Genomic DNA, 19,789 nt, shown 5'->3' on the forward strand with positions numbered 1-19,789 from the left:
GGCACACACCATGAATTGATGTTGACCCCATGATATTTTGTTTGTTCTTCTAGTGTGTGATACCAGGTAGTGGTTTCCCCCCCCCCCCCACAGGATCATCGTCAATTCGGTACCTTGTTGCTGAAGTCACTGTCCTCTGTACCTGCTCGAAAACTCTTCTTGTATACACCCGTCGTAGCTGATCAACAAATCCCCAGCCACTCTCATCTGTTCTGCACTGCATTTATCAATATCAAATGTTAGAATGCATATGGTCTAACCGTAAAATTATTTGCACTATGCGAAACACACTCACCATGCCACCATATTCCTCTGCGGCCTCGGCCGCTCTCCGCCTTTGGATAACCTTCAGCATTTGCTTGGCAAATTTATGGAGCACAGTTGTGTGGTTCACAAAGTTGTTTTTAACCATCATGTTAGTGCTCTCACTTCGTTGTGTAGATGTCATCCTTCCACAATATTTATGCTTGAAGAATGCCTTTACCCACCTTTCCCTTATATTGTACAGGCTTCTTAATGTCGGGTCATCTTGCAGTTTGAATCTTGACAACATCTCTGCCCACGCACTCTCAAACTCAGTTGGTGTCAGTGGATGGTTGATGGTTGAATTGAACACATCTTTCAGTTCTTTGTGCAGCTCGTACAGCTCATTGAGTTTAGTCTGCACTTTATTTACCACATGCCATCTGCACAGCCTATGTACTATACCCGGGAACATCTCAGGTATTGCCACCTTCATTGATGGGTCTTCATCTAAATTTTTACCCGAAAACATATAATACGGTCAATAAACGAACAAAAGATTGCGTGCAATATTAAACTGCTTGCAAGATTCTTACCTGTTAGGATGCATCTTGGTGTTTTCCCTCCCATGCACCTCTTGAATGTCCCAAACAACCATCTGAAGGCATCAATTGTTTCGTGTCGTAGAAGTGCGCACCCAAATATAGCGTTCTGGTTGTGATGGTTCGATCCAACAAACATTGCAAGAGTCATCTCATATGCGTTTGTCTTATACGTTGTGTCAAAGGTCATTGCATCATTGGCACCAAAGTCCGCATAGTCCCCCTGCATGCTTGCATGGCTCCAAAACATGTTCTTGATATATCCATCTTTATCACAATCAACGTCCCAGTAAAACTGTGGATTTTGTTCGTGACAGTAACGGAAAAATTCAATCAATTTCCCTATGTCATCTGCATTCTCCTCCCGCGTCTTACCTGCTTTCCTGCATCCAAACAGTATTATGTAACACAATACAGCCGTATATATTTATAGTATGTTACCATAATCGTCACATTAAAATATTTTATTACCTGTTACCTATGTCACGTGCTGTTAGTGGGACGTTCTGCTCTCCCCCATGCATCTCGCTCAGCATATTTATCGTACAGTTGATTTGCACATTGCTTGTATTTAGTTCGTCCACAAGCTCCATCACCGTCTCATCCTTATGCTTGTGACACTCCATTTGGTTTGTTACTGTTGGTGTTTTCGCTAACGGATGGTTGTGTAACAGCCTAATATTCTCCACCATCACCTTGCCATCATACTCTCTGTCCTCATTCTCCACTTCCTTCAGCTTCATGTATGCTTTGCACCCTGTTTTTTTAGAGAACTTGTTCCGCTTCCTTGTTTCCCCTGGCTTGAAGTACTGCCACTTCCCTGCCAATGAGCATGATATTTCCCTAATTGTTTTCTTAGTCCTGTCCCACCTTATTCCAAATCCAGCCTCCTTTGCATACCGTTTGTAGAACTCATACGCATCCTCCTCTGCTGGAAAGAACATTCCCACCTTTGGTATAATGGATTCATCCACATTGTCTCCCTAAAGTATCAATTAGTAACAACAATGTCATTGTAACAATTTATTCAATATAGCATAACCATTGTCATAATCAAAAGATGATATATGGTTGGGAAACATATGTTTTACTGTCACTTGAAGGCTTTGAATATGGTTATCAGTATGAAATAATCAGCTCTCTTCATGTTATATTTTACGGTTAGTCAAATTATGTTTTACGGTTCACTGTATGTTTGGAAAATGGTTATGTCTGTGTATATGGATTTACATTGATGTATAGAAATATACAACAATACGACTTTGGCAATCGAAATGCAGTAAACCCAATGAACTTATGTGAGTAAATGTTAGACCCTCCTCAGGTGTTGCCATCTCTTCTGGCGTCAGTGTTGATGGAGGTGTCCTTGTATCCGATGCATGAGAAGGTATCGACATCCGAGCTGTCAGGTCGATCGTCCTCTCGGGAGTTGGTTGAGACGCAGCCGTGGTTCGAGCACAGAAGTCGCTGCGGTCATCATCAGATCGCACAAACTGCTGCGTCGTTACGGGTGAAGGGCACGTGGGTATATTGCTTTGCATAGAGATCGTCTCTCTCCGCCGCTGCTTACGCACAGCGCTGTGTTCATGGTGTCATCCCATGGCATACACTCGGATGACCTCCAACCCTAATCCTTTTCCGCAATATCCCGATTGATTCTCCATTTGATTTGGCCATTTTTTCCTGAGGCCTTTCTATTTTCATGTAACCTCCCCCCATTGGCCCAACCGTCATCCCGTGAATGGCGCCCATTTTGTTTCCCCCTCATAACGCCCTCCGTAAATAACAACATGTTCATACGGTTGCGGAAGCAAATTTACGGCTGCGATCGAAAGTTTTACGGCTAAAAATTATGCTCGAAACGGATCACAAACTAAATTGAATGGAGCCCTTTTAAATGGCTACGACTCCGAAAAAAGATTTAATCATAATTGATTTATGGTTACATGGATACTTTGAATATGTTTATGTGTATGAAAGATCACTCGTTACCATAAAATTAAATTTTACGCTTCATAACAATATGATTTACGGCTCTCTGTATGATTCATATATGATTCATAAATGTATATTTTACTACTGGCCAATCTAAGTTATACGGTTCCCTGATTGTTTTGTGTACGATTAAAAATCTGGAAATCAACTCGTTCTCAACAAAAATTATTTTATGGTTATACGGTTCCCTGACCAAAGGACATCTTCATACGGTTGCGGAAGCAAATTTACGGCTGCGATCGAAAGTTTTACGGCTGTGATCTTTTTCCTGATCGAAACGGACCAAATATGCTTTTCATACGGTTACGGAAGCAAAATATACGGCTGCGGTCGAAAGTTTTACGGCTTCGAGCGGATTTTCCGAGCGAATCCACGATCGGAGCGCGGGGTATCCTGGGGCGCTAAATAGCTATTCAACGCGCAGCGCTAAGGCCCTGTTTGTTTTCAGCTTCGGATTCTGGCTTTCAGCTTTTATAATCCGAAGCTGAAACAAACAGGCAGCTTTTGGTTATAGCTTTTTAAAATCTGCTGGTTGGATTGTGAGAATCTGAGAAGCTGGTTTTCCTCAGCTTTTGATAGATTGTGAAAGTCCATTTTACTAAACTGTTCATTAATTTTTTTTTTGAATCTACAGTCTAAAAGCTTTTCACAATCCAGCTTTTCACAATCCAGCTTTTAACGATCCAACTTTTATAAACTGCTTTTCAGAATATCTAGCTGAAACAAACATATCCTAAGAATAGCAGCGCCCTTGCATCGCCTGATCACCCGATGTGTGTACAAATGCTATGGCGCCAGATTTCTCGCGATGGTGCCAGATTCCTTCCCAAATCTGAGCTTCGGCCTATCCCCCTGGATTTATCAGATCCGAGAGCCCACGTCCCCGTCTTCGGCGGCCGAGTTCCGAGTTCCGAGTCCATTCCCGGCGGCCGACCGAGTTCCGAGTGCCTACTGCGCCCAATTCTTCGGCGGCCGAGTTCCGAGTCCGTTCCCAGAGAGAAGGTAGCGCCACAGCGTTGTGCTCGGAGCAGGAAGGGCCCCGGACGCCGGACCCCAAGACGCCTGGAATGATTTGGTTTGCCGAATTTTGTCCACGATTAGATTCATTTGTTCTAAATTACTTGTGCCTTTTGGTGCTTTAGCATCTCAGTGTTGTGTCCTCAGGGCCTGATTCAACTGGTTCGTGATAGGCGGCTATTTGTGATCTGCTAGCTTGCGCTTTGATCCAGGAGCCCCCCCATAACTGATCCCATATCTGATTTTGGAGATCGTCCAGGTTCACATCTCCCTGCTACCCTCACCCCTAATCTCATACTTCCATTCAATTTTTTCCTTTAGTTTGTCGGTGTTTGATTGGGGAAACTGTTGTGAGATGCTACCTGTTAATTTGCGGATTTGTTATTGTTCCTGGACTCTCTGATTTTGTAGTTGGATTTGATGTGAAAATCGTTGTTGAGCTGCTGAGTTTATTTTTTGTGTTCGCTAAAGGATTGGGAGCAGGAGGTGAAGCTGGGGAAGGGGAAGAAGATGTCGTGCGGGCTGGTGTAGTTCCAGGCGCTGCCGGTGTATGTCAACAAGTTCATTCTCCGCCACAACTGCTACGAGTGGCCGCTCCCGCATGTACTGATCTCCGCAACTCATACTTGTAGTGGACAGAAGAGTACAAGTGCAAAGATTTATTTCCTATTAAGATGTTTAAATCATTGTTCAGCCAACCATTATTGTAATCCTCATTTTGAAAGTAATCTAAGTTGTAATCTTCAGTATTCACATCTCTGTATTTTGTATGTCAGTAAGTGCTGACGAATTGTTTCACCTTCCTTTGTTTCCATTACTTTATATGTGGCATTTTTAGTTACCCTCGTTTTTAGCTTTTTAAACATGGACTAATACCACTTGTTTGAGTGCTCTCAAATATTCGTTTTCTTGTCCGCTTGTGGTTGATGCTTTCTTATCTTTCAGCCGGTATTTGCATGCTTCATTTTATTTATTTTGCCTATGCACTGATAGTATTCTGTTTTCTCAGTTTGCATGTCAGTCTAGAGGTAAGTATTGAATGGCAGGACTTCCTTGAGCATTCGAATGATGCCCAGTCTCTGTATGTTCTTGGCATTCCATACCATGATTTCTGTCGTCTCTTGCACTTCGGCCCATCTTCTATCAAATTTATTGCTTCACAATGCCTGTTGGAATTGCTCACAAGAATTTCAGATCAAAGAATATGTCTTAATGCTGAGTTAAGATGCTATGTGAATCATCTGAAGTCCATTATTGCATTGATAGAGGGTTTGGTCTTTAGTGAAAACAGAAAAGTTGCTGGAAATTGAGTGTCAGCGATGCTGTGTATCGTCCGACATCTGAAGACCAATATCACAAGAAAATGGGAGAGGATCAAGAACGGGCTGGCTTTCGAGGAAAACAGGCTCGACGACCCAACTATCGAGTGAGTGGGCCAGAATGGCTTGTATCGAGTGCTGAGTTGCAGGCCTGAGAGAGCGTGAGGAGGCGCGAGTGAGTGAACCTTACACAATATAGCTGGCGCTTGCCTGGAGAAGAAGGCAAGATGTAACAGAATAGCTACTCCAACTCTGTTTCCTTCCTCCATCTCCTTCTCCCCCCTCCTCCAACTCTGCTACTCTCAGAACCTGCCAGATTAATCTATCTTGATCCTTCTCCCAAATTGCTGGGTCTTGCTAGTTTGGTTTGATCGCTCGAGGTTGCTAACATTGAGGTGCCTGTCTCTCTGTGATTTTACATTGGGAGAAATTTGGAAGCCAAGAGAAGACGTCAGTCTGAGATTAGGGGTGGTTTAGGTTAATAATGGATGCATTTGCAGTTGCATTGGTGGTTAGGAAATTTGTCCTTGTAGTTGCATCATATTTTGTTGTTTTTTAAGTTTTTTTCCTTCACATTTGAGTTGCTTGGACAAAACATAGAATTCATTAATGTCGAAGCAAATGCATGTCTTCACACTTACTACGTTTCTTTTTTATTCTTTTTTACCAGATGAGTTATCCCCGATAATTGAAAGGGAGGGTCAAGTCTTTCTTGGTAGAGACCACTCAAGAGGCATGACGATTCGACGTGAGCTCAATCACAGGGTTGCACCTACAAGTGGCTTTTTATTGTAATATTCACAATAACTCACCGGTAAGGATGCATTTTAGCTCATGTCTAGTTGATAATACAATTGCTCAAGATCAGGTGTAATCATGGCCGCATAAGAGATTGCTTGAGGAGGTGTACCGATTGTCTGTCCATGCAGCAGCTCGATACCGACCACTTCCTGAAACCCATTTGACAGTTCACGTCCTTCCGCTGTGTTATCCATGTTTTTTGGATTCCTATCTGCAAGACACATGAGTAGATGTAATAAAGTATACATGTTTCCACACACGGCATATACATGTGGACTTGGTTTGCATAATCATTGTGAATGCTTCATTCAACTGAAAAATATTGATATTTCAGAAAGTTAACCAGCCAATTGCAGTTTCGTAATCACACGCAACATGATGCCCACACGAAACAGAAACACGCACATTGACCAAATGTTGGTACGGCATCAGCTAATAAAAAGAACGTATACCAGAGGACACACAATCCTGGATGCTAACAAACATGAGGTCACACGAAAGCTAATAAAAAAATGTATACCAGTTTGCTGCGCAGCATTTGTCCGTCAGCAGACACCAGGCGCCTGCGTCGTATTCTTCTTGGCCAATGCGTCCGTCGGCAATGCCCACGCCGCCTTCCCGGTCGTCCTCATGGCGCCCGCGCGGTGGTGTGTTCACGGAGCTTGTGCGGTCATCCTCACGGCGCCTGATTTCGTCGGCAGTAACCACGCAAGGCACCACGGTCACGAAGGCACGGCAACGTCCAGGAAACTGAAAATCGGGCAGGAATCGAAAAACGTCCAAGAAACAAATCTATCCAAATCATGGGACGCATTAATTGGATGTTAATGACATGAGCGGCCTGATTAAAAAACCTGGCTCCAAAAAAGGCTTAGCTACATAATAACAAAGTTGTAGCTAGCTGCAGATTATAGATGTATTTATATATGGGTATTATAATCCACATGTGGGTACACATGGGTATACCCGTTAAGCAATACTGGCCTAGCCCAGAAAATTGCTAACCCTAGTGCTTCTAGTTTCCCTTAATGAGGCACACGCGCAGTTGCAGATCCATGACGCTGCTTGTTCTTTCCCATTCTGACAGAGCCGTAGCACGCAGATGCTCCACGCAAGTCCACACGCCCAGTCCCAGTCGTCGTCTCATCTCAATGCCCTGGCCCCATCTTTGGCCACGACGGTCTGCACTCGGAGCAGTGGTATATGTACAAGAACCAAGTGCATTTGCTGGCGGCTTCAACCTACCGGCGTACATGATGCTTCTTTAGCTATTTTTTTGTGTTTGCAGTCATTTTTTGGTGCATCTGTTGTTGTTGTTGTTGTTGTTGGTTGTCGTTTTCGTCTGATTCTTCACATTCTGCGCGGTTCATCCGGTTCAATACGTGATTTTCTGCTCCTGCTCTATTATTTGGCTCTCATTGCACCGTGTTTGACTGTTTGGTTTGTACAGTGATTTCACCTTGATTTATGAGAAAATTACTTATTTTCCATCGAAAGATAATGTAATTTCATCAGTGCCATCTCACGAAATGAATTTCCTTATTTGCCACTTCTTCTATTTTTTATTCCTTTCTCGCCACTATCATCCATTTGATCTATAGAAAAGGCACATTTGTCCTTGGGGGGAGGACAACGGCCTCGGGCGAGGCTGACGGCGGTGAACGGTGGCTTTTCATAGTGCTGGTGTGGGCGTTCATGATAGGGATGTGGTCCCTACGCAACCGTCCTCCTCGCCCTCGTCCTCTGGGAGGGGTTTATGGCTCGATCCTGCCGTCGTTCATCACCGGCAGCTGCGCACGAGGTCACAATACTCTAAGGGTAAATGTGTCTTTTCTATGGGGTCAAATGGACGGCGGTGACAAGGAAAGAATAAAAATTAGAAACAATGACAAATAAGAAAGTCCATTCTGTGAGATAATACACAAAGAATTACCTTATCTTCCAATGACAAATAAGAAATTTTTCTCTTGATTTATGGATGCAGATTGATGAGAGGGAGGATGTAAGGTTCTTGGATTTTTTTATGCTTTATCACCTGGGATTGTAATGTTTGTTTTTTGAGATGCATGGATATGGTCTGAATAAGTTTATTTGTGCTTCTGATTTCATTGTACTTGATTTCATTGTACTGAGCCGATATGGTAGTGTTTATGATGATTTTTTAGCACTATTTTGGCTCTCTAATTTGGGGGAAACTGATTCGTACGTGCAGGACTGTCAGGACGTTAGATCCCTTTTACTTTCTCATTTCCCATTATCTTTGCTTTCTCACTTCAGAATTGACTGTTCGCCTACCCGTAGGCGACCCGTGAGTTTTGCGTACTTGGCAAGCACATGCACAGGTATGAAATTTCACCCGTCAGCCTTTGCGAGCATGGGTCAGATAAGACAATTCAAGTTGGGTACTAATTTGCTTTGTCTACACCCAACCCGACCTGACCGATTGTCATCCCTATAGCTAGCTAGCTATATACACGGAGGCAGTGAGCAACAAGATCCGCAACGCGGTTGCCACGGAAAAGATCTCCACAGTACTAATGTTTGGGATTTTGATTAGAGCCAATGATGAATTCATTATATAGTTCATGTCCAAACGGAAATGTTGTGGTCATCCGCCATGACGGAACAAGAAATCAACAAAGCAATATGTTGCTGGGAGGAGGAGGAGTAGGTCATGGAGGTCATTTTGAATCATTCATAATAAAAAATCAGCCAAATATTATATCTCAGTAGCTAAAGTGTCAATTTTATTTAAAAAAAAATAGATATCCACTCTTTTATATTTAGTGTCATTGATCACAAATTTTATTTATTTAAAATCTCATGTTAGTACTAAAATTCGCCTACCAGTACGATGATCCCACGTATTTAAAAGAGCATTAATTATATTATTATGATCCACCAAAACAACACCCCAAATCCGTGTCCATCTCTGGCCCCGACCACAGCCAGAGAGTAATGGCCGCGACGGTGGAACCTGACAAACAGAAAGAGGAGGAGACCCTTAGGAGGTCGCGTGCGAGCGTAGCGTGGACATCGCTATGGGCGGCGCAGCGGTGGCGGTGGCCGAGTTGGGGCCACGACAGTGGAGTGTGTCAAGATGCTACTGCAGAACCGGGGTGAGATGCTGTGGTAGGGTCACCTCACATGCCCCTACAAAGGGCATCGCCAATGCCTACACCCGTGTCCTTCACGAGGTGTGAGTTGCCGTGCTCTGGCATGGTAACTAGGCCAATGCCATCTGCTACTTCCCCACCCAGGTATGCCCCTTCTTTTGCCTCACACCACGTTTCCCTATACCTGATGATCGTTTTATTATTTTGCTTCCTTGATGCATCTTGCATTTTCTTCATGCCAAGCATGTGAATTTGTGTGCATTCTCTGCAGCTAGATTAACGAGCAACCCTACGCATCCAACCTAGCAATTCAGTGCACAAATTACAACACTAGAATGGTACGATGCGGTGACTTCAGCGTTTGTTGATTGCCTATACTCACATATTTTGTATGGCCTCAATTGGCCACGACTCTAATGCACTGACTTGCTAGTATCCTCCATCTTTTCATCACCATAGAATGTGATGTGCCTCTTGCAACCCCAAACTAACACTGTGAAATAGGAATGGGCCATGTTAAGGCATAGATCTAGTTATGGTGATAATATGAAAAATACAATACTCAACAGGCTGCATGCTTGCACAGATTATGCAGTCCAACAATACAGATGACTCTTGTTGTATTTACAGCCAATTATTCTAGGCATGTTATACATCATGGATTCTAATGGGTGTTATATATGATGGAATGACGACAATAAGCATTGTGCAGATAGTTTGTCATTGCAGGAAAAACTTGTACTTCTATTTTTTGTAGGTTCACTGTAATAACTAAGGGTGGCAATTGTATTTCATGTTGAACTATGAAATATGGAACTCCTCACATGTATATACCCTTAACTCTTGGAAGTGATGAATAAATCTGTTGTCATGAAGAAAAAAAAATGAAAATTCAGGTGCTCTTTATTGTACAAGCTTTTAACTTTGCATTCAAGGGCCACTTCAAGAGCTTCTTTGGCTACGACAGGGAGAAAGATGGAAAGTGGAAGTGGTTAGCCAGAAATGTAGCCTCTGGTAATGCTTCAGGAGCTACAACGTCACTGCTGCTATACCATTTGGATTATGCGCGAACAAAGTTAGCTACTTGTGCAATTGAACCCAGGGGAAACAAGTGTCAGTTCAGGGGCCTTCTGGATCTCTACAAGAAGACACTTACAACTGACAGTATTCATAATTTTATCGAGGTTTCAGGGTGTCTATCGTAGGCATCACACTTTATAAGGTCTCTATTTTGACATCTATGACACCTTGAAGCCTCTTGTTCTAGGAGGGCCATTGGAGGTAATGCCATTCTTGTGACATAGTATAACAGTTTGTCTATCATGGGCATCACACAACACCATGAAACCTCTTATTCTAATATGACACCCTAAATTTCTATTGGTTGTTATTTTAGGGAAATTTAATTTCTATTGGTTGTTATTTTAGGGAAATTTATTTCCCAATTTTGCCTTGGTCGGGGCAATAACCATATTCTCCGGGGCCTACGTCATTCCATTTGACACGGTTCGTCGTAGGATGATGCTAACTTCAGGGCAACCTTTCAAATACAAGAACAACTTCCTTGCAATAAAACAGATAGTTTTCGCTGAATGGTTCTTCACATTATTTAGAGGTGTTGGTGTAAATATTCTGTCAGGAAGCCAGGTGACAGAGTTCTTTCTGGGTACAACCAACTCCAATGGTTTGCAAGCCGGCATGGTCACAAATTTGATCGCAAGATGAATAGGTATATCGCAAGATGAAATGATGGGTATATTGTGTATATGATTATATGCAGATCCTTGGATGGAGGGTGAATCATTCAAACTGATGTGCAAGGTAGAATTCCCGAGCAAGCAGAATGGAACTGCTCGAAAAATAAATGAGGGGACACAAATGAAGAAAGAAGGCACATTTTTTAGGAGGTGAATCTCCCAGGGACAGAAGATGGATTCAGGTCACAAAAGATAACTCTCGGTAAACAGATAGTGCTGAATAGTATAATGTGTAAATCTGATTCTTGAAGTGTGAATATATATAGATTCAAATGTTGATGTTTCGGTGTACAACTGTACACTATCAATGTGAAATGTAAATAGTACGCTTGGAATTGCTTTGTTGAATCATTCTTCCATCTTTAATGTGAATAACATTGAATAAGTAGTTGTATATTTACATAGTGTTTTGATTATGTGTGCTTAGAATATTGTGTACTACATGTTTCAATGGTAGAGAGCATAAACTATCAATGGGCTTGTTTAGCAGAGCTTTCAGATCATCTCTTAGAGTGAAATTAGTCAGATCAACTCCTAGAGTGGAATTAGTGGGAGTTCTGCTAAATAGTAATTTATAGTTTTCAGCTCCTAGGACGATTCCGTATGAGTGCTTTTCTGAAATAAACTAGATGCTGAAAGTTGAAAAAAGTTTCTCCTTATTCACTTATCTCGTATAATCACTTCCTCCATTAAATTTACCATAAGAGAATCCCTTTCAACCATAAAATTATTTTTATCAAAAATTTAGATTAAAAGAGTTCTACTGAACAAACCCAATATATGGGGCAAGCAATTGGTCTTGAGCGGTCACTGAAAGGTGGGCCACCATTGGGCTTTGGCCTACCTGCCAGTCTTACGATCCAATCACCTGGCCCATCACCTGGCCCTCGGTGTAGGGAGGAGCCAGCCAGCCAGGTGGGTCTTCTCTTCCAGATCTCTCCCTCCTTCCCCCAATCTACATCGGAGTACCATCCGATCCCCGCTTGCGTTGCGTTAAAAATCGCAGCTTGGATTTGCAGCAGGACAACGAGGAAGACAGGGGGGCAGCAGCACCTGAGCCATGGCGGGGAGGGCCAACATCCCTACCAACAACTCCGCGCTCATCGCTATCATCGCCGACGAGGTAACCCATCCTGCCCCTCAGCTTAATTCTGCTTGTTTCATAGCCGGCGGAGGAAGAGGTGATGGAGATCGACGAGGCGGTGCCGGCGAGTCAAGTGGCTTCGCCGTGTGTGCCCCCCCCCCCTCCCCCCGCTGTACTTGGGTTTCTTGGATCCGAGAGATCGAACGGACGCGTGGGTTTGGATTTGGGGATTCTTAATCTCTTCTGACATGGAAACGCATGCTTTCTCGATCGATCATCCTTGCAGGACACCGTCACTGGCTTCTTGATGGCTGGGGTTGGTAATGTTGATCTGCGCAAGAAAACAAACTACCTCCTCGTCGATAACAGTAAGTATAAAAACCTTCAACCTGTTCACAATAACAGATTGTTAATTGATTCAAAGAACAGCGTAAGAGAGCCGCATCATTTATCTACAATATTGTCAATTATCGCATCCTTTTTCAGTCCTCAGCAATGTTGTTTACTTTTTTTCATCAGCTAACCCTTGGAGGTAACTGCTTCACGCAAGCTCGTGGCGGTATTCATGAACATTTGTAACACCATTATGTGTCGATTGTTTCCCCACAGCTTTTTTCTAATACTGTCCAAAAACTTGTTCTCAGGCCATGTTTGGATTGGGTGGAATTTGAGTCCGATCCTTAGGATTTGGTTCTCGTTTGAAGCAAACCTTATAAATTCCTCGAACAATCCCTTTCACCCATACATCCCTTCAACGTTTATTTTCTTACGTGTTTCTTGGTAATGGATCTTACAGTAACATGTATCGTGTTTTTCTGCTACATGTCATGTTTTTCTATTCCTGTGCAATGAGGAGTTAAATATGATTCTGTTGGACCAAGGCAACTACTTTGTTCAGAATTTTATTAGGAGATACCTAAGCCTCCTTCCTACTACTTGCTTTCTGAGTCATAAACTACCGTTGTCTCAGTCGTGAGCTTTCATATATTTTAGAGTAGGCAACCTTGAATGTCACTTTTAGCTCGTAAACATATCGATGATGCAGAGAGATCCAGTCTTCATTTCTTTCTGCATTGCTCGTTACTTGTATCGCCTTTTACTTCATACTTTCGTTGCATTTTCTGATCCTGAATCCTACTGTTTGTTGTGTCATGCCACAGAAACTACAGTGAAACAGATTGAAGATGCATTTAAAGAGTTTACTGCAAGGGAGGATATTGCTATTGTGCTCATCAGTCAATATGTAAGTGAACAATCACATGTGCATACATATTCTTTGTGTACCCTTAAGAGCTTGGTGCATTGTTAGGTTAGATTCTGGTAAACATATCACCTTGACAAGAGAAAGGGCTGGGGAGGAGGTCATGAGTTTTTCTTTTCTTGTTAAGTTAATCCTGTTTAATTTCTTTGGAGTGAGCTCCTGCTGCTGTAAACAAAATTGGGTGAGCTTGTTGAAACTTGAAAGCTTCTCCTGTACTTTTTTTTTTCAAAAAAAACTTGTATATTAAGAATGGAGCATTTAAACAAGCCTTTTTAAACTCCTATGATTGTTGTGCGTCAGTATATATTTATCATCTCAGTTAAGGAAATGTGGTTTCAGACATGACTTAGATTCCATTTTTTTCTAGTATTATCTTGCACCTTAATTTACGGAAACATAACTTGCAGCTCTTTTAAATGAGCTATACTTATAATAGTACGTTTTCATTAGTGCCAACTGCTAGACAAATTACTGTCAGATCTCCCATTATGCGTAAGCGTTAATACGAGAGGCAGTCTAAAACCATTGTGAAAATCGTGAACCGCAGTAGCAGATAGGTAAGAGAAACCTCGTAGGCTGTATCCCTGCTGATGTGCATGGAACAATTAAGATCCAGCTGTTTCCTATTAGTGGATAGCTTCTTACATATTTTTGTTGTATGCCTCCGTGGCTGACAGATTGCGAACATGATAAGATTTCTGGTGGATAGCTACAACAAGCCAGTCCCTGCTATACTGGAGATCCCATCCAAGGAGCATCCATATGATCCAGCGCATGACTCGGTCCTCTCTCGCGTGAAGTATCTGTTCTCTGCCGAATCAGTGGCATCTGATAGGCGATGAAGGCGCCACACCCTTCGTTGTAGAAACAGTGGCGTGTTAATTGGATTGGATCTACCTCTTGTCTAGTTTGTTGTGTCAATTTATATTATCAGGATTGCATGTACCATTCCGTTGTGGGGGCGTGGGACAGCAAGAAGCACGAATAAGGAGTTTGCAAACAATTGGGTTGGACCAAACCAACTGGTTTTTTATAAAGATTGGAATTGGAATGGAATGTTACTATTTGCAGCACTCTTGCTCGTATTTAATTTAGATAATAATGTGATCAATTTTTATTGGAGGCTGTGAGGAAACAATTGCATTCGTAGCCTGAACCTGGATCATGATTTCTGAACTCGTCAAATGTCAACTATATATATTGGTAAGAAGGAATGGAAGACTTGCTTTGCTGATCAGAGCCTGAAGGGAAAGGGGGAAAAAACAAATCAAAGAGAAATCCATAATGGTGGCGCGTTGCAAGAATCAAAAGTTGCCATGTGAAATACGCAGCTCTCCTGCTTGTTTTCGAGAAAAAAATAAAGTTGGCATCTGCATCTGATCCCCCGCAGGGTTCTAGAACCTTCCTGAGTTTCCATCCCCTCCCATGGCCGCTGCCATATCCACCAAGACTATCGCCGCCGCCACCAGCCCGCGGCCCCGCCCCCGCCCCCGCGCCGCCTCCTTCCTGTCCTTCCGCCCCACGGCGCGGCTGCCAGGCGCCGTCGCCGCCTCCTCCTCCGGCTCCCGCCGCTGCAAGGCCAAGGACGACACCAAGGCTTCCGCCGCTTTCGACGACGACGACGACGCTGGTAACGAAAGCTCTGCTTCTGTTCGCTCCGACAACAACTCACCCCCCTCAGATTTCCCGCTCCTACTCACCATGCAATGCATCCCCAGATCACCTCCCCTCGGTCAGATTTCCATCCCCTCCCAATTCTCTTGTACCAATTGATCCGATCCAGTGCTACCTAACCCACCTGTTAGTGTTATGCTCCTCGTATTTGTGTCGAAATGAATTGAATTTAATCGAATCAAATCGAATCGTGGAGTATGATATGATTGATGCTGCTGCTGTTGCGAATGGAAGATTAACAAACACTTGCTCATGCCTTTCCCTACTAGCTAGTTTATCAATTCAGTAAACACTTCAGCACAACAACGCAATACTGCATGAGTGGTCTTCTTGCTGACCCTTCCAACCTCAAGTCTTGACTTGTTTTTTCCCTCGCTTTGACTGCATAACTCTGCCACTACTGAGTGATGAGGAGTGACTGCTAAAACTAACTCACAGGAGAGTGTAGCACAGCTACCCTTCTTTGCATGATGATTTGGTAGGTACTCATTATTAGCTGCTGCATGTGAATTGCTTACTCTAGTTGCTGTGCCCTTACCTCCTTTCCTTATATAATTGCTTACTTTTGTTGATCGTGTTCATCATCTGATTAATTTGATGTACTACAGTATAGTACTCCATCTTTCTCCTTTCTATTGCACATTGAAATCTCTCACTCTAATTATATTTCGGTTTACAGTAGTATGTTCCTTTCCTGCTGGTTTCATTCATTGAAAAAAAGAATCCAAAATTTATGCTTAGTGATCATCGAGCGATTCAATAAGCATTAGTAGATCAGGTTCCTGCACAAATTAAAATCTGTGATGACTATAATTGCACCGTATGATATATGGCAGTAGGTTGCTATTGCGGTTTGTCTTTTCGTTTCTTGATCCGTCAGTATAGAATGGTAGACTATCAGCTAGCATCTCTATCCATCCACAGTCCCAGTCCATGCATGATTTGATTGCTTCACGTGCTAAACGGCCTTGTTGGATTCTTGTGGAATCTGTGCAACCCTGTGATGTTGGGATGGCTTCCTGTGTGAATGTCTTGTGATGTGTGAATCGAATACACATGATTATTTATTTTTTGCAGGTTTTGTCGCATCACAAATTCAGCTGCACCTCTTTATTCTGACCTTATCATGGATACTAGTTTCTCTCCTTTTTTTGGCCTTGCATGCATGCAACCTAGAAGCCCTCGCTGTGACTGATACTTGGTTCATCCTGTTTACAGTGCTGGACGTGGCAGAATCAACATGGGATGAACTCGTCCTTCGCTGCAAGGCGGCGGTGCTTGTCGAGTTCTGGGCACCGTGGTGCGGTCCCTGCCGTCTGATGCACCCTATCATTGCAGATCTGGCAAAAGCATACACGGGCAGGCTGCGGTGTGTCAAGCTCAACACTGACAAGAACCAGGATGTCGCGACGAGGTACAGCATCAGAAGCATCCCTACCATCTTGATATTCAAGAATGGGGAGAGGAAGGAGACGGTGATTGGCGCCGTCACTGATACCACACTGGCGAAGACGGTCGAGAGATTCTTGTAGGCTACTCTAGTCTACTCATCTCATATAAGAAGCACTGCACCGTCCGGTAGCTGGGAAACAAGTTTATGATGGCAGTTGAGTTTGGTGAGAGCGCTGCGTGATTGGAGTGGACGAGAGATTGCATACAGAATTAGGCTTTTGATTTGTTGAACCTGGACAGATTGCTATCGATAGATGTTTGGTGGCATGGTAATGGCATTCTAATTAATACCGGATGCAAAGCCTACAACTTTAGTGTTCATTATTTTTTTAATTTTTTTATTTGTAATGACAGGTGACTATTCTTGTTGAGCAACGAGTTTAGCATGGAAGCACGTGGGTATCCAATGAGTAGTTCTAGGTTACTACTTTATTAAAAAAAATTAAATTAAGTAGGTGAGAATGAATCTTTAGTTCAATTGAATGAGATTTAGGTCGACTTACTAACTAAAAAAGTACAAAACTTGCATCCCTAGAGTTTAGGATGCCCTGACCATACAAAATCGAAATGGAAGATAGCAGTGCAGTGCCACTTGTGTGCAAGGCGAGCAAAACAAAACACAATGGAGGGTGGTATGGGGCCATCGATTTTCATGAGAAACACAACTGGTTCCTTGTATCACATGCATTGTCATAGCATACACTGAACGTAAATTAAAATAAGCCGTTTGTATAACAGAATTTGGTGATATTGTGCACCATAATTAAAAAAAGTGTACAGATAAGCACATCTATCAACAAAATTCCATATGTTGCTTGCATGAAATCACTTGTTGCTGTCGACTTCACACTTCCCTCTTGTTGCTTGCATCAAATCACTTGTTGATTTCGACTTCCGGTTTTCGGTATGCATAATTGCTCAATGACTCGGTTTTGCTTTTTTCAACACATCTTTCTTTCTCTCTCTCTTTTCCTCCCCCTTTTCTGCAGTGGAAATTTCTGTCTCTGGGATGTATTATTTATCATGGTTGAAATCGTTCCCGCCCTGACGTGCAAATGGAGGAACTGCCATCTTAATGTGCCTTTGGTGGATATGTCAGCAGTTAGGTTGAAGATGGCATCGAAACTAAAACGAGATGTTTTCATGAGATACTGAATTAAAAGATCACCTCAGGTTCCACCGTAATATAATACAACTAGATTTCAGTTCTTGCCTACTGTCAGTTTCATGGGTCTACGCCTGCAATAATCTTTATAAACAGTTCTTATTGACTAGACCAAATGTTTGCCATTTTTTCCCCATTATCGTTAAAATTCACATATTGTATTTAACTTAAAGTTATTTTCTTGGAAAAAACTTAAACAGAATTACAAGTTCAAGAAATGAAACTACTGAAGATTGTAGTTTGATTGTAATTTGTAGATAGGTTCCATTGTGTTCTAACTTCTAACGAGACCCATACAATTATTATGAAATCATTTTGGACCCATTTGAGTTAAGGATGTACATTTTATCAAAAGTTTGCTAAAGAAACAACCAATCTGTTTCATCTAGAAATTATAGGTGGGTATGTGCCTTTCCCAAATATCTAAGATAATGGATCAAGAATCGGAACTCCCCCGAACTCCAAAAAGCGGCGGTCCTCGTAAAAAATACTGAGCAAGTGACACAATTAAACATTAGAAATTATAGGACAGAATGAACGCTAGATGTACACGCCTTAAGGAAAAGGAGAAAGAAAAGTAATGAAGGTTTTTTTAGTGACTAGATCTCTAATGCAATTATTTTTATGAAATTAAGACTATCTGCTAGGAAAGCTCCACTGATCCTACCACATCTCATTGTATTGCGCTAGCGCACATGTTGTGCTTGCTACAATTCGTGCTGTTTCGAATATGAAGGCAATATTATCAGCTTCTAAGTACACAGAATTGCAGATAAAATATTTATGTTCTTACTCATTCAGTCTTCTCTGGTAATCACTTCTTGCTATATGTCTTGCGTTCATCTCATTTCCTTAGCCTGCCCCGTTTATCTTGCTAGTGGTTGATTTGATCATTTCCACATTGACCGTGAACACAAATTAGTGCTGAAAAAGTTATGATTGCTATATATGAGTGTCATCATTCTTATCTTGTTTTTTTATGTCCTATATATATATAGGACATAATATTGTGCTGGGAACACAGACAATATATGCTCCAAGTTGATGTTGCATCTAATTGGGAAAATCTCACTTCTGTCCAAATTTATGACTAAACCCGATGCCTTGCCAAAAACATCTAGAATTTCTTTAAGAGAAAGTAGGTCGTCTCTTGTTGGAGCGATGAAGATGGCTGCATCATCCCCATATAGCTAAATTCTTAATCTAGCAGCACAGTGATGGATTGGTTGCAGGAGACCCCTAGATGTTGCCAAATCTAGCAATTTTGGAGCAAGTCAATGGCCAAAATGAACAATATCGGAGACAATGGGACGCCCGACCACAACCCTCGACGGTGAAAAAATCTCTTCCCTAGAGTAACATTCAAGAGAATCCGAGAGTTGAGGTAGAAAAAAGCAAAGCCATCTTAAGTGTGTATAATCAGTAATATATTAAGCGAATATGACGCTAATAAGTGTGTATAATGAGCGTCATCAAAGCCCGCACTCTTACTGCTTAGGGTAGAGAAATTTATATGTTATTTCTCCCCAAACATAGAAATTCTCCACCCGAACTTGTCTGCAAAACTTTCTCGTGGTTCAGTTTGAGCCCTGGATTTTCTTCTCATCTTGTCTAGTTAAAACTTGTCGGTTACTTGCCTATCTGCCAGTAACTAACTAGTAGTACATGCTAGCATCTTGGGCTGCTGCGTCGTCGATCATGGAGGTGGATATGAAGCCCCGCAGGGTGAGGGTGAGCGCTGCAGCCAACGAGCAGACGCCGCCGTCTTGGTGCAGCATCTGCCTGGAGCCGGTGGTGACGCGGTGCGGGCACCTCTACTGCCGGCCGTGCATGTACCGGTGGCTCGACTCCAAGCAGCACGACGTCGGGCGGTGCCCCGTCTGCAAGGCCGCCGTCTCCGAGGAACACCTCGTGCCGCTCTACGGCCGTGGCTGCAGCAGCGGCACTACTGGTAGTGGTCTGCATCTGCATGTGCTGAGCCGCCCGCCGATACCACAAAATGTTCTCCGGCACCGTCGCCATCTGCAGCAACTAGAGTACGACGTGCCGAGGTCCGAGTCCGACCACATACTTCAACGGCATTGCCCTGGCGGTCCTACTTCCCTGGGCGACAACTACAAGGGGCGCCGAGAGGCCGAGGCCGCCATCGATGCGTCTGAACTGGAATGGAGACAGGAGGGTGGCACGGCGGCGACCATAGTGCAGCAGATATGGCTCTTCCCAGCCACGGCAGCCCTCCTCTGCTTCCTCTCCTCCTCTGAGTTACAACCCGACAACTAGGTTGATGTTACCCAGTTCATCAT

At 42.9% G+C, this 19,789-nt stretch overlaps 3 protein-coding genes and 1 long non-coding RNA gene across 5 annotated transcripts; all 4 read left to right on the forward strand.

Annotated features, from left to right (window-relative positions):
- Window positions 1-3,611: 3,611 nt before the first annotated feature.
- LOC133883476 (uncharacterized) lies at window positions 3,612-4,720 on the forward strand. Its single transcript, XR_009902900.1, has 3 exons — window positions 3,612-3,915; window positions 4,005-4,116; window positions 4,329-4,720. It is a non-coding gene; the product is annotated as an uncharacterized LOC133883476 (long non-coding RNA).
- Window positions 4,721-11,712: 6,992 nt separating this feature from the next.
- LOC133931171 (V-type proton ATPase subunit F-like) lies at window positions 11,713-14,268 on the forward strand. 2 transcript variants are annotated; one of them, XM_062377986.1, is made up of 5 exons: window positions 11,713-11,765; window positions 11,870-11,973; window positions 12,221-12,302; window positions 13,095-13,177; window positions 13,873-14,268. In XM_062377986.1, the coding sequence occupies exons 2-5, from the start codon at window positions 11,911-11,913 to the stop codon at window positions 14,035-14,037; spliced, it is 393 nt and encodes a 130-aa protein (XP_062233970.1). In that variant the 5' UTR covers window positions 11,713-11,765; window positions 11,870-11,910; the 3' UTR covers window positions 14,038-14,268. The 2 variants fall into 2 exon arrangements, with proteins under 2 accessions (XP_062233970.1, XP_062233969.1); XM_062377985.1 differs by lacking the exon at window positions 11,713-11,765 and having other exon boundaries at window positions 11,772-11,973.
- Window positions 14,269-14,402: 134 nt separating this feature from the next.
- On the forward strand, window positions 14,403-16,715 carry LOC133931170 (thioredoxin M-type, chloroplastic-like). Its single transcript, XM_062377984.1, has 2 exons — window positions 14,403-14,825; window positions 16,088-16,715. Exons 1-2 carry the CDS (start codon window positions 14,621-14,623, stop codon window positions 16,399-16,401), a joined length of 519 nt encoding a protein of 172 aa, XP_062233968.1. The 5' UTR covers window positions 14,403-14,620; the 3' UTR covers window positions 16,402-16,715.
- A 2,469-nt stretch (window positions 16,716-19,184) lies between these two features.
- Window positions 19,185-19,754, forward strand: LOC133931079 (E3 ubiquitin-protein ligase RMA1-like). Its single transcript, XM_062377906.1, has 2 exons — window positions 19,185-19,457; window positions 19,522-19,754. The coding sequence occupies exons 1-2, from the start codon at window positions 19,185-19,187 to the stop codon at window positions 19,684-19,686; spliced, it is 438 nt and encodes a 145-aa protein (XP_062233890.1). The 3' UTR covers window positions 19,687-19,754.
- The last annotated feature ends 35 nt before the right edge of the window (window positions 19,755-19,789 follow it).

The sequence above is a fragment of the Phragmites australis genome, chromosome 10 (assembly GCF_958298935.1).
Source record: "Phragmites australis chromosome 10, lpPhrAust1.1, whole genome shotgun sequence".
NCBI classification, from domain to species: Eukaryota; Viridiplantae; Streptophyta; class Magnoliopsida; order Poales; family Poaceae; genus Phragmites; species Phragmites australis.